The 14,496-nt window shown below is 32.2% G+C and overlaps 1 protein-coding gene across 1 annotated transcript in view; it reads right to left on the bottom strand.

Annotated features, from left to right (window-relative positions):
* Positions 1–14,496, bottom strand: part of LOC118188835 (protein scribble homolog) — a 148,248-nt gene that overhangs the window by 83,811 nt on the left and 49,941 nt on the right. Inside the window, exons 8-9 of the mRNA XM_035359352.2 lie at positions 7,189–7,478; positions 5,705–5,771 (exon numbers count right to left, since the gene is read on the bottom strand). Of these exons, the coding sequence (XP_035215243.1) occupies positions 5,705–5,771; positions 7,189–7,478 (357 nt within the window). The remainder of the gene's footprint in view (positions 1–5,704; positions 5,772–7,188; positions 7,479–14,496) is intronic.

The raw sequence follows: 14,496 nt of genomic DNA on the forward strand, positions 1-14,496 counted from the left end.
TATAGTAACACAAAGTCCGTGGCTTCACCATGAGAATATAACACAAATACTTGGTCACAAAAACACAACACACAATTCTTGATTAAATATGAAGATAAATATGAGGATAAATATAGAGAATAATGCTATATATCCACCACTTGGGATTGTGGTGGATCGACAGTGACCTTTTTACCACACTTTCTTCCATGGGATCATAATTTGCTAAGGCATTTATCGCATTATAAGGAGAATTTTGAAGACATGGAAAAGTTGTGAGCAGAAATTAAAATTTGTTCGTGAATGCACGGAATTTTTAAATTGTGATTAATCTGGAGATTTTTCACGAACCAGGGTGCATCTGTCAGGGATCTGAGAATTTTGTTTTGAAGTACACTTATTTTCTTCCTTTCAGTTTTGTTAGCAGTAGCCCATGCTGGCATGGCAAACAAGAGGATCGGACGAATTAAAGTAATGCATAACGTATGCTTTACTCTTAGATCAAGTTTTGATTTCCTACCTAGTAAAGGATAAAGAGCCACAAAGGTAGCATTTGCTTTGTTAATCACATAGGTGACATGCTTTTTGAAAGATAATGTGCTATCAATATGCACACCTAGGTACTTGTAAGAATTTGCAGTTGGGATAGGAACATTGTTGATTTTGATGCTAATTTCTACTGGAAAATGTTTCTTGTACTGCCAGTAAAGGACTACACAGCATTTGGCCAGATTTAGGTTGATTTTCCACAGCTTGCACCAAGCATCTATGACATATATCTGAAATCTAAGTTTGTCAATTGATCTTGTGGGTTGGTAGAATCTGTAAGGATAACGGTATCATCCGCATATTTTAACACGTTTGCAGAGAAAGGCTTCGGCATATCATTTACATAAATATTAAAAATTTTTGGACTAATTACTGACACTTGGGAGACTCCTCTGTAAATAACTTTTGTGCTGGAAAGAGCATTGCCACAGCAAACTTGAAAAGTTCTTCTTTTAAGGTATGAACAAATAAGTTTCAAAAAGCTATTTGGTAGCATGAAGTTATTGAGCTTGTAGATGAGTCCTGCATGTTACACTCGATTGAATGCTTTCTCGAAGTTGAGGTAAAATACAGCAACTCCTTTTTCCTTCTGGAATTCCAGGGCAATAAGCTTGATCAGATTAAAAATTTGATGTGCAGTTGAATGTCCTCTGTGGAACCTAAATTACTGGCTGTCTATGAGATCCAGCCATTCTAAGTGATCATTTAGGCATGCATTAATTATTTTCTCAAATACTTTGCTAACAGTAGGCAGAAGACTGATCAGCCTGTAGCTAGAAACGTCTTTAATCCTTGCCTGGTTTTAATAGCATAATTATAACTGTTTCCATTGCTGTGGAAAGTGTGAGAGCCTAATACAGGCATTAAAAATATTACAAATAACTATGCAATTTTGCAGCAGCGCTTTCAAAGCTTCGTTGTTTATTTTATCATAACCATTAGCTTTCTTTTTCTTTAGGTTTTTAATTGTATCCCTTACTTCTCCTGGGAAAGTAAAATTTATGAAATTAATATTTCTTCTCATTTTTAGGAGGTCTACAGTATTATTAACTTCTATTTTGTGTTCCGAATTTTCTTCTGGGTGTTTTTCAAATGTTTTGCTCAAATTTTCCACCATTATTTCTTTTTTGGAATGAAGAGCACGTCCCATGTGACTGATCGGGTGTAGATGATTGGCTCTCTGTGTCCATAAGGATCTAGCAATCTTCCAAACGGTATTCAGTTGAATATCTAAGTTTTCAAAAAGTCTATCTCAGTTAATAGTACAAAAATATGGAGTAAAGCTGCCCTGATGTTGGCTTTTATATTAAACCTTCCCGGCACGTTACTCTTTAAAGTTGAAATTTTACCAAAAAAAAAAAAAAAAAAATTTATAGGCAGTCTATTTAGGCCTAGGAGAGTATGCAGGTATAATTTTACAAAGATTGCACAAACCATTTCCATTTTGTGGGTGTGTCCGAAGTGAACACTGAGCAGCACGAACTGTGATAGGTGAGCATTGCTGTGAAGCACATATTACAGTGAAATACTATGTCTATGATTTTAAAACAGTAGAATCTGATCTCTGTAGCAGAATTAGCATAACCCAGGGTGCACCACGGGAGGACTGCTCCTTTCTTTTCCGGGATTTTTTTTGGCGGGAGGCCTCTCCAAGCAATTTACACAATTTTAAAATTTATAAAAAAAAAATTAAAATACTACAGTCAAAAGTCGTTAATCCGGACTCATCGGGACTTCGGCGATTCCGGATTATCGATTTTTCTGGATTATAGATCACCAGTCTAAATCTGGTAAGATGGCATGCAGAAATTATAAAATTAAAAATATGAAACCATAATTTATGAAATAAAGAACAATTATGATCTAAAGGGTATCAAAATTTACAAAAAAAAAAGCTTAATATTTATTTATTTACTTTATTAGACATTTCTTTCAACGTAAGTTGTTTAAGTTGCTTCGTTTTATGTGATAATACTTTCTCTTTAATTCTATAAACAGACATAATTTCTTGTTCAGTTACAAAGTTCCGCTGTTCAAGTCCTATAATTGCTGTGTCGAAAATACCGACTAATTTGTCAATCGAAATTTTTTCGTTTTCAATAACCTCTGTGTCACTTCTTCACTATCGGAAGCAAATTATAATGGCAAGGAATTTGATTTAAATCAAATCAAAGACGGAATACATCGAGATGAAATACTACATTTAGTAAGGAATTATAAGCCAAATAAAATGAAAACATCTGCTCTGAAGATAAGGATTGTGCTGACAGATCAACTTCCAATTCATTGTGCTCCGTGGCGTTCCCCCCCTCGCCTTCGAACTAGCCTTGGACTTCGAAACACACTTTCACTTTGTAGATCCTTTACATATTCGTAAATATATATCGTAAATTCTATTTGACATAATCGAAAGTTCAAGCTTACTTTTATAAAATTGCTCTAACAGTCTGCAAAAAATAATAAGCTGGATCCAATTCGAAGATTAAGGAACAACACAGTCTGCAACATTAACTGAATTAGATAATTTTAGCTTATCTTATACCGTCCGTTATACATTAAACGTGCATGCGTAAACGTATATTGCGCATTCGCAGCTGTAAAGGTCAACGCGACGCATGCGCAGAAAGTTTGTAGCTTTGAGGTCCGGATTATAGATCATTCCGGATTATGGGTGTCCAAATTAACGACTTTTGACTGTATAATATTTACAATTAATTACTAACTAGGAAAAAATAATTATTAAATATATATACAAATAAAAATCTACAGAAATCAAAACTGAGGAAACTACGCATGATGAAAGCAAGAGAAAAAAATGGTCTGTTCTCGCTGAAAATTAAATAGCTAAGTGAAAACAAAGCACCAGGGTCTTCAAAACCAAAAACAGAAAGGAATAAAAACAAATATAAATAAATCTGCGCTCTCAGCCTCCCCCCCCCCGTGTTTGAAGCACGAGACCAGATTCTGTGACTCACTCCTACGTGACAGGCGCTACCAGTATAGCGTGTTCAGTCCGAACACACCATCACACCATACAATTAAGGCTTCCCTATACGCAATATTTCAAAGATAAAAATTAAAAGTAATACAGAATAAGCAGATTAGCATACGAACAACAAAATTAGATAAAGATGTTTTCTTCATTGATATTCTTTATATTTAAAAAAAAAAATCTGAAACATTTCTTTGAAAAATCAGTATCTTTAAAAACAGAATATATCTCAACATTAATGATTTTCTTGTGTGGTGCTGCCATCTAGTATTTATAAAAATGATTAAAAGTAACCATTAGTGTAGTATTCATGATATTTAGCGATTATTTTCAGTGTCTAAAGAGGGAATATTTTTGGTGTGTTCACACCGAACACACTGCGCCAGAAAGGGTTAAAATAGCAGAACAGAAAGTTTAAGGGTTGATAATCATTGGGCTAAATGAGGTTTGTTGGTGCAACTGAACTTACTGCTAAACATGAGTTAAAAGTGATGTAACAACCAAATAACACTGTAATTTGTTGCTTGATAGATTATATCTGCCTAAATGGACAAATGATGTTTTAAAGAAAACCGGCTTGTATTTATGTTATACATGAGTAAAACCATCAAAACACCTACACATATAGTCTGCGAGGATTTGAACTACCAGGGTTGATTCAGTTATCTTATTTACCCTACCACTTGTGAGCCCACTGGTGTAACTTGATAGAGGATCTATCAAATTCTTTCACATAATCTACACAATCATAACTAGATCTTAACACAGTCTTGAATTCTGATATTATGCACAAAACTTTTCATATTCAGTTCTCAAACTCGCAAGCTGGGAACTTTATGATAATACTGAATTATGCCAAATTTCATAACATTTGTTTCATGTAAAAAAATAGCTAAGTTATTTCCTGCAGCATATTTTACAAATCATTTACAACAAAGTCATTACACACTTCATCGAAAACTATCAGTATTTTAATTTCACATAGTTTATAATTTGATTATGTATTTGTATAAAGCATAAGCATATTGTACTGCTTTTAATAACTAGAGTTTACAAATCTACTGTTCTCACACACACACTAAAAAAAAAAAAAAAAACTAGTAATTAAAATCTAAATATAATTTTATAAGATTCCAATATTTTAATATATTTTTGAACATTTTAGAATATTTACACTATAAAAGTAGAAAACTCATTACAGTTGTCTTACAAAGTTCGTCCAATATAGAAGGCCAAAATTATCGATAACTACCATAATATAACAAATAATAAATTTATGCAGTTGATACATCTTACTGCCATTTCATATCTAACACTAAACTTGAAATAATTTCCAATGTACTTTTTTCCTTTTTCTAATCCCACAAAATAACAAAGAAACTGATCAAAATATCTTGATCAGACAGTTTATATATGAAGCTGCAAAGTCGTGTGTGCATGATTGCATTGTAAGCATTCTTGGGTATTGTGGAAGGCATTAGTGTATATGAAACAACAGAGGTCATCAAAATTTATCAAGCAATGTAAGCAGATTTTATAGTGTTACTGGAGACAGAGCAAGTGTATCAGGTGCAAAGGTGACAGAAGACTAACAACCATACGATTAAATAACAACTTTCAGCTATGAGTTGTGGATGATACATGATACAAGATATACTACAACCAATTTGTATTTCCTTTTTGATGAAAATCAGATTTGTTACCTATTAAGCTGCTCCATAATATTACAGATTATGTATTGCTGATAATGGCCATTTTGAACATCTATAACCTTAGTGTATGTGATATCAGAAAAGTTCATACTTGCTATCATTAGAAATTTTGTTATTAATGTTGAAAGTATGCAAACAGTATTTTGGGATACCCTATATTTGCAGGTGACTTAAGATTTTTTTAAAAAAGAAAATAACAAAAAATTTGGTTCTAAAATGAACAGAAGTTACTGTATAAATTACACTTCCCAATCGGTTTTCTTAATAAGAATTTCTTCATAAGAATTAACACATATGTTCCTGTTAGTTACAGAAATGATTTTATGTAATAAACCCTTTTACTTAAAAATATTTTGAACTGCATAAAATTAAAAGCAAAATAAAACCACGATATAAGCAATTAAAAATTATTCTGACAGATTACTAATGATACAAAAATAGTACAAAAACTTTTTTAGTCATGATTACTTACTTGATTTTCAGACAACCAAAGTGCTTTAAGCTTGAGGAACATAACACTAACTGGCAAGTACTGAACCCTATAAAAATGACACATTGATATCATTTCGAAATTATGTTTGAGAAAATTTATGGCATTTGCGAAATAAAGAATACATAACTAGAGACCTTATGGAATACTATGGAAGGATGAGTAAAACTACTTTTTGTCCAATGATGGATAATAAAAATATATTATAATACATGATACCTCATCATTACTTATCTGAATACAAATCAATGATGCAATAAATCATTCAAAAATTTAATACAACACCATAACTGCCAAGTTTGAAATATGAAAAACCAGATGGTAGTAGATGTTACCATGTGGGTAACATGACTCCAAATTGGCAAATTTGACTTAAGTCAAATGCATAATACAAGCTATTATACTAGTTATGTGATAATTTTCATGCAAAATAAATTAAATTTAGAATGATAAATTAAATACAAAGTTATGGTCTTTGGCTTATTTGATTATTTTAATAGTATACTAATAGAAATCGAAGCACAAAGAAAACAATTTTATTTATTAAAATATTTCTGAACCCAATAAAAATAAATTTAATACCTAATGTGCATATAATCTTGAAGCTATAATTAGTAATTTGCCATTTACAAATTTAAAGCAAAACCTAAAATGCTCTATAAATCTCCATAACATATGAAAACAATTCAGATAAAAAAATTAACTAGAAAAGTTATTTTGAAGATCCCTTAGGGGGAGAAATTAATATGCACAGCTTTTCTGAAGAATGTGTCATCAGTTTTTCTTCATAGCACTTCCTTCGACACCTTAATTATAAACATTTCTTCACAATTTACACTTGAAACAGACAGTAAATTAAAAACCATTAGATTTGCAGATGTAAAAAAAAATTTAGGAATCTCCAAGTTTTACTGGGTGGGTTGGCAGTTCTCCAACACCTATACGAAAGAACAATTAAAGAAAATAAACTCTCCTCTCATGCTGCCAAGGACAGTATAATAGTTAGACTAATCTGATTACTAGGCTAACCACAAGGTGCAGGTTTGAGTCCTTTATTAGGCTTGCATATTTTTGTAACCCACACTTCTACCAAGTGAATGTAATACCGCTGTGTCTTCTACATGATGCATCTTGGGGAACATTTCTATGATAAGTCAGTGGAATGACTAATGGGTTCAGACTCCATAGCAAGTACCTGACTACTGCAATTTCGCAGAAACATCTGTTTACTGCCTACACAGTTATAAACTATACATTAAAATTAACTAAGATTTTTAGATTATGCTACAATATTGTTATTTTGATTCACAAGTTAGGCAGTATTTTATAAAAAGTAATAGAATTTACATCATACATTTTACATGAAAGATTATTTAACTTAAAATTTATTAACATTTTAATATTTCCCTACTACAAAATATAAAATATGAGATTTTTGAATAAATTTCTTAAGTCAAATTTCTCACCTGTTTCCACATAAGTCAAGGACTTGTAGCTCCTTCATCAAACCAATATCTTCTGGAATGTAATATAAACAGTTGTCTCTAAGTGAAAGTAAAGTGAGTCGTGATAGATTACATATTTCTAAAGGAAGACTACTTAATTTATTACAATCTGCAATAAGTGTTCTAAGATTTTTTAAGTCACCAATTGAAGTTGGAAAAGTTGATATTTCATTTTCTTTAAGCACTAATTCCTGTAATTTACTGCACTTCCCCAGGCTCACTGGCAAAGATAATAGTCTGTTGCTATCAACCTGTAACAAAATGACACAAGCTCAAAATATAAAAAAATGTATAACAGGCTTTTTACTCTATAACTGTTAACTTTTTTAAAAGTAAATTTCACGATGTATAGAAGAAAAGGCAACAAGTTTATGTGCATCAGATGACACCTTAAATAAGTGACAAACAATTACAGAGGCTCTTCACACATTTTTTAGACGATGCATATTGTATTCAGAAAATTAAATTACATAAAATTCTTGTGTTTTAAATATTCTATTTGACATCCGTTATTCTGAACTATCTTTCGACACCACAATTTCCAGGATAAAAATGTCTTTTGAAGTGGCAGAAGAGGTATTCTATCCCATTCCTCCCGAACAGCTTTCCAGAGTCCTGTTAGGATTTGGGGACAACGTTTGGATAATGCAGTTTTTAAAAGTGCGAAAGCACAAAAATCCATAGGTGACATATCGGGAGATTTAGTAGGGATATCAGTGAAGGGTATGGCCTTGATACCAGTTTTTTGTTCAATTTCTTTTAGGAAATTTACAGTGGATTTTGATGTGTGACTGCTAGCTTTGTCCTGATGCAGTCTCACAGATTGATGGCACTGTGGGTAAAGCAATGGTATTTCATTCAGAAAAATTGACGATAAAATATGTTCCTGATAGTATTTGGAGTCAAGCTTGACATTTTTTTGCACTCTCTTTATTTTTAACTTGCCATTATAGGAAAAACCAGCAACAATCATGAATCCCTCAGAAAAACTTTCTTTCAATTCTTTGAACCATGTACTTAAATTTTTTCTCCCCTTTTATGATAATAAATGGCTCTTTTTTTTGTTACAATCATTTAAATACACCCATGCTTCATCTATTGTGACAATTGTTTTCCATTTTTCTTTGGATAAGTGTTTCTCATATAGAATTCTGCAGCATGTCCTGCGTTGAGTGATATGCTTTGAAGAAGACGACGCACATTGCATTTTTTCCGCTTTCTTAAGATTTAAATCAACGTTTATCATTTTTTTTTTACAGTGGGCACCGCACATTTTAATGATTTTGCAACTGTCCTTTGACTAGGGGGATTTCTTTTAACATTAAACAAAATACCTTTGCAATAGTTGATGTCCATTTTTTCCTTGGATACTTGTTTGGAATTTTTGTTGCAATTGAGGCTCCAATTTGACAATTTTTTCCCTTTCTTGTTGATGATATTACCTATCGACACTTTAGATATCACAAAACCATGACTCTCAAATCGTTTTTGGATAACGGAGTATGCATATTTCTCTTCGGAAAGAGCGTACAAGTAGCCTTTGAACCATTGCTTTGTTAAATTCGCCATTTTGAATAAAAACAAAACTTTCAAGCCACAGACGATAATTTTGACTTTTAAAAACATAGTACAATTGCAATTACTTCTTTTGCAGCAAACGATTTTTTATTACCACTTACCAAAACCATCTAAAAGAATGTGCGAACAGCCTCTGTAGTACCCTTCATTTAAGAATAGAGAGGAAATGTGCAATATGATTTGCAAAGGTTCTCGTACATTTTATCAGACACATTCTTCTTTTAACCACATGCGAGTCACATTGTCTTATATTCGGAACAAAACTTATTATCACGGGTCTGGCCCGTAGTACATCGGTCAGGCCAAATGTAAATATTATGGGCATGGATCCTGGTTACATTGATCGAGATAAATGTAAATATCACGGGCATGGCCTTTGGTACAAGGATCGAGCCAAATGTTAATATCACAGGCAAGGTCCATAGTGAGACAGTAGTGTTTTGCAATTTGCCCCAGTGGCATAGCGAGGGGGACAAGGGGGTGTATGATGCCCCGGATTCCTCTCCCAGAGGGGGGCCAAATGGTCTAAAAACAAGATTTTCATCATATCACTGTGTTTTTTGGGGGGGTGTGCCAAAAAGGTATTTTGTCCCGGGACCAGTTATGCTTATTACTCCACTGATTTGCCCCACCACAAACAGCAAAGACCAGGCTCATGATAGATCCTTATTATCTCTTTGTATCATAATCAGTTAGATGTTATGCTTGGCCACGTTTGAACTTTGAAATATATTTTCTTAAATATTACAGAAGCATCCCCATAAGATGTTTTCAAAAAGAAGATTTTGTAATAAGGACAGTGAGAGTTATGATCAAAAAAAAAAGCAAGCCATTAGTTATTGATGATACCTCTGATGAAGATCAACTTCCAGAACTCTGGATTTGGAAAGAAATACGAAACAGTCTCAAAATCTGGAACTATATGATGACTTCCGACATAAAAGAGGTATCCTTGCATCAGTCAGGGGGAAATAAAAGAGAATTAGATATATTTAATTTAATATTTGATAACATGTTCTAGGAGAATATTGTAATCGAGACTAATCAATATGCAGATCAAATACAAACCAATCCAGGCAGAATACAAATAATCGACGACACTTAGTTTCCTGTGAATTCTAATGAAATTAAAAGACATTTTGCATTGTCCATAATAATAGCTCAGGTGGAGGGAAAAAAACAATAACTCAAATGAATTGGTTGAAGACGGTTGTTATATAAATGCCCATATTTAGAATAGCAATGTCGCTAAAAAAACATCTGCAAATTACAAGATTTTGCAAAGAATAATCTGGTGGCAAATAGAGACAAATTGAGCAAAATGAAACCTGTGACCAATTTTTTTTAAATAAAAAATTTAAAGAAATGCATACAGTGAAAAGGATATTAATATCAATGAATTGCTCATAGAATTTAAAGGCTGCATATCTTATAAACAATTCAATCCATCAAAAAGGGCAAGATTCGGTGTTAAATTTTAGAAATTATGCGAGTCACATTTGGTTACTGCTGTGACTTTATATACAGGCCATGATAAAATAGATTGTGATGATAGTGCTTCTGAAAGTGTTGTCAATGAGGTATCACAGTCAGTGTTGCACAAAGGTCACAATTTATACATAGATAATTGGTACCCTTCACCAAAATTATTTATGACACTATAGTTCAATTATGAAACAAATGTCACTGGCACAGTACCTGTGAATATAAGACAGAATATACCAAAAGATTTGTGAAAAGTAAAATTAAAAAGGGGAAATACACAATAAAAATCTGTAATCGAATACTCCCTGTAAAATAGAAAGATAAGAGAGATATTCATATTCTGATGTCAAAACATAAAACAGTAGAAATGACTATACAAGGATACAATCATACTTCAAATCCAATTTGTGTTATCGAGTACAGCAAGGTAATGATTGGAATCGATTGACAAGACCAAACATTAGCACGTTTTTCAATCATGAGAAAATATTTGAAAGGATATTGAAAAATTTTCTTTTATCTGCTTGGCATTGTTTTTTTGAATTCGTATATTTTATTCAACAAAACAAATAATAGGAAAAACAAAGTTACATCAATTATAGGATTGAGATAGCCGAATCGTTACTGAAGAATATGTTGAAACCAGATTATAAAGGACAATTATCGCACAGAGATATAGCAGAGAGACCGCATATGAGAAATTGGGCTCATTTTCCTAGACATACGAACCCAACAGCATCAAAATTAAGGCCTTCAAGATAGCCTGGTAGGTATAACACATGTAAAGTCTTTTCGTTGTGAAAGAAACATTCATATTTAACAGATACAGGCATTAAGAATAACTTCAATGGCACTGTCATAAGCAGATAAGAAAGAAGCTAAGAGGAAAATTTACAAAAGCATCCTGAGGCGAGATTGAACATGTTGCATACTAAAAAGGAAATCATTCTACTTTTGCCTACTAATAGCCTCAGCAAATGCACGACTTGGAGTTTAACAATTATTTATTAACAATTAATATTAACTTATTTAAAACAGACTCAAAGCTTCTATAAAATTTTTACTGCTCTTCAGTACAATTACCAAAGTTGCACAGAACAGTTAATTAGCAAATCAAAAGTTTTATTATACTTTTAGCAACTCTTGGGGGTCTAGTCTGGACACTGGTCGAGATCGATGTCGGAAAACCAATCGGGATTCTCTTTCCACTCAACAGCAGGCGGGAGAGCGAGTCTGACCCCTTCAAATTCTTTCGACGGAAAATGAGGTGGAAATTTCATGCGGAAGTGACATTTATTGCATAGCCATCTGTCTCACATCTACATTGCTTGAGGCTCAGGGGAAGGGAGTAGTTTGTTGTCAAAAGTGCTCTTTCACACGTGCTTATCCCTGAGGATGGCGGTAGAGGGGGGAAAAACAATTACCAACCAGTTCGAGTAAATGGTGAATTTTTTTGAAAAACATCCGCAGATGTTAAGCGGTAAACTTGGTAACACATTTAGAAAAGAGCACAGAAAAAAAAAGGAATGGGGAGAGTTAATGGATATTTTAAACGCAGAAAGAAATGGCCTTTCCAAAACTGTAGATATGTGAAGAAATGTAAACATAAATTTACGTATGATCTTTTGCAAAATGGAAATTTTCTGTTAGTAAAGTATCTGTTAACAGGAATTTTATAAACATGATTTTAAAGTATTTGTTAACAGGAATTTTACGATTAAAATAATTTTTGTCTTAAAAGGTTATGCAACGTCACAAATCAAATCAATCAAATAAAGCGTCATGTATGTGTGTTTAATATTTCTATTAAATTTGAATCAAAATTTTTTTAAATTTTTAGCAGCTGATGATTACATCAATAATTTTAATTATTCATGAATTATACCTATCATGTAACTACAGATATACTATGTATCGTAGATATTAATAAGCAGAAAACTTTGGAATGATGCATTATTTACTACTGAGTAAAAATATAACAAATGTTTAACAAAAGTAATAGAAAGGAAAATAAAAAAATTATATAACTATAGGTTAAATCACAAAACATATCATCTGCATATATATGTGCACGCTCTCACACACACACACACACATATTACATAAAATGGAAGAAAAAATTACATAACAACTGCAAATTCAGCAAATGGAAGGATTTTCTGTTTATGTAAATTAACCTTGGCATTCTTCTGCATAATTAGGTGCAATTACAGTACCATTTACAGCACCGGTGACACCAGGAAATCCAAACTTTTGATTGAATCCTAATTTTATTTTGTTATGTTGAAAACTATTTACTGTAAATTTTATCCATTTGGTGAAAATACCAGAACAAATAGCATTTGTAACTTCTCAAATACAACCAAATGACATATTTCTGGCTCAGACCTATATATCTGTCATTAGCAACATTATCCCTGATTTTGTCCAGAAGCATAAAAGTTTAAGGCACACAAAACTGATTTTAAATAAATAAATAATTATATAATATAGTTATATATAACATATGCAGTGAAAGAAATTGCATACATATTCCTATGTATACTCTTTTTAAATCGATCCCCCCAGCAACCGAGCGGTAAAATCAGCGAACACTGGTAGTTCGGTCTCAGGTTCGAATCCTGCAAAAAGGATGGCTGCATGGGCGTTTTCATGGTTTTTCCCATGTGTAGAGTGTATATCAGCTAGTTTCCCTTAGAAAGTCCTTACAAAGGCAACCCTCATTATAGGCAAATAGCCCTTTAGGTTTTGCCTTAATCATATAAAAACAAAGCCAAAAACTTTTAAAATCTGAATAAAAAATATACAAAAATGATGTAATATCTAAAAGTAGACAACAAAAAATCTGATAATTTAATTATAAATCATGCATTAAAATATTTACAAGAATTTAATTTAACTGAAAATTATACATTAATTTAATTTAAATTATACAGCAAATTCTAAAAACTACTGGAAATTCACATGCATATTGGTACAATTAAAACTACTCAAATAAATTTTTAACTCAAAGCAATTTAATATGAATGTTAAATTCAGAATGTGCATAATTTGAATATATACTGCTTATTCTTTAATGCATTTGTTGGAACTACTCTTATATGTGGCCTTAGGTCGCCAAATTTCTTGCCAAACATCCACAGTGCCATATTACTATCTAAATTTTTTGTCTACATTTCAAACTTTAAGCCTAAAATGTCTCCAAAAACGCAGTTTTCATACATGCAAAAACCATGTTTTGAACACACAATTTTTAAGCTAAAAATCTGGGGAGAATAAAAATTTAGATAGCAAAAATGTAAAGTTTCTAACCAAAAATATCTGACAAGAATCCATGTACACAGCGATATGTTTTAACTTAAAAAAAATCTACGAATTGCACAATATAGACAGTGAAGAAATCTACAAACTATGCACACCTCGCTTTAATAAATTAACATAACAAACATAAATTTCAAAGAATACCATGTACACAGCATTCTATTTAAACTTAAAAAAACATCTACGAATTGCACAATCAAGGCATTGCGCACAAATCAACACAATAAACTAACCAAAATAAATTAGAAAAAATTCAATAAACAACAATACCAACAGAAATTCATAGTAAAAAAACAATGAACATAACATTCTACAAAATAAAAACAATAAAATAAAATGCACTTGCCATAATGGATGTTTTTTGGACACGTACTCTCTATGGTATTTATATGACAGCCAGACTCACTATGCACAAAAAAATCATACTATGGTTCACAAATAAATGTTCAAAACCTTCTTTTTCTAAATCCTTGTAAGATTTCCAGCCATCCGAAAAAATAGTTGTACAAGGCTCAATCCACTCTTTAATACACTGCATGAGCGTTTCCTTATTTCTATCATGCACAGCCACTAGAAATAATCTCCCAGACCTTCTTGCAACCACGTCTTTCATTGCAACATAGACCATTTCAAAACACGCACGACACGAACCATCGAGCAATTAAACCACTCCAGCAAAAGAGTTTTCAACGTCAAACGGGTTGCCATACAACATGCAATAGTACCAAAAACCAGCGCAGAACTTATATCACCACATTTGGTGATCTTAGGGCGAATATAAGAGTAGAGTTAATGCAGCTCTTAATAATGTAATGTATTACATTTTTATTTTTATGTTAATGTATTACATTTTTATATACTATAAATTAACAGTAGAGGGAATAT

This window comes from Stegodyphus dumicola, chromosome X2 (genome assembly GCF_044657685.1).
Source record: "Stegodyphus dumicola isolate Sdum_Otavi_A_Nest chromosome X2, ASM4465768v1".
In the NCBI taxonomy this organism is placed as follows: domain Eukaryota; kingdom Metazoa; phylum Arthropoda; class Arachnida; order Araneae; family Eresidae; genus Stegodyphus; species Stegodyphus dumicola.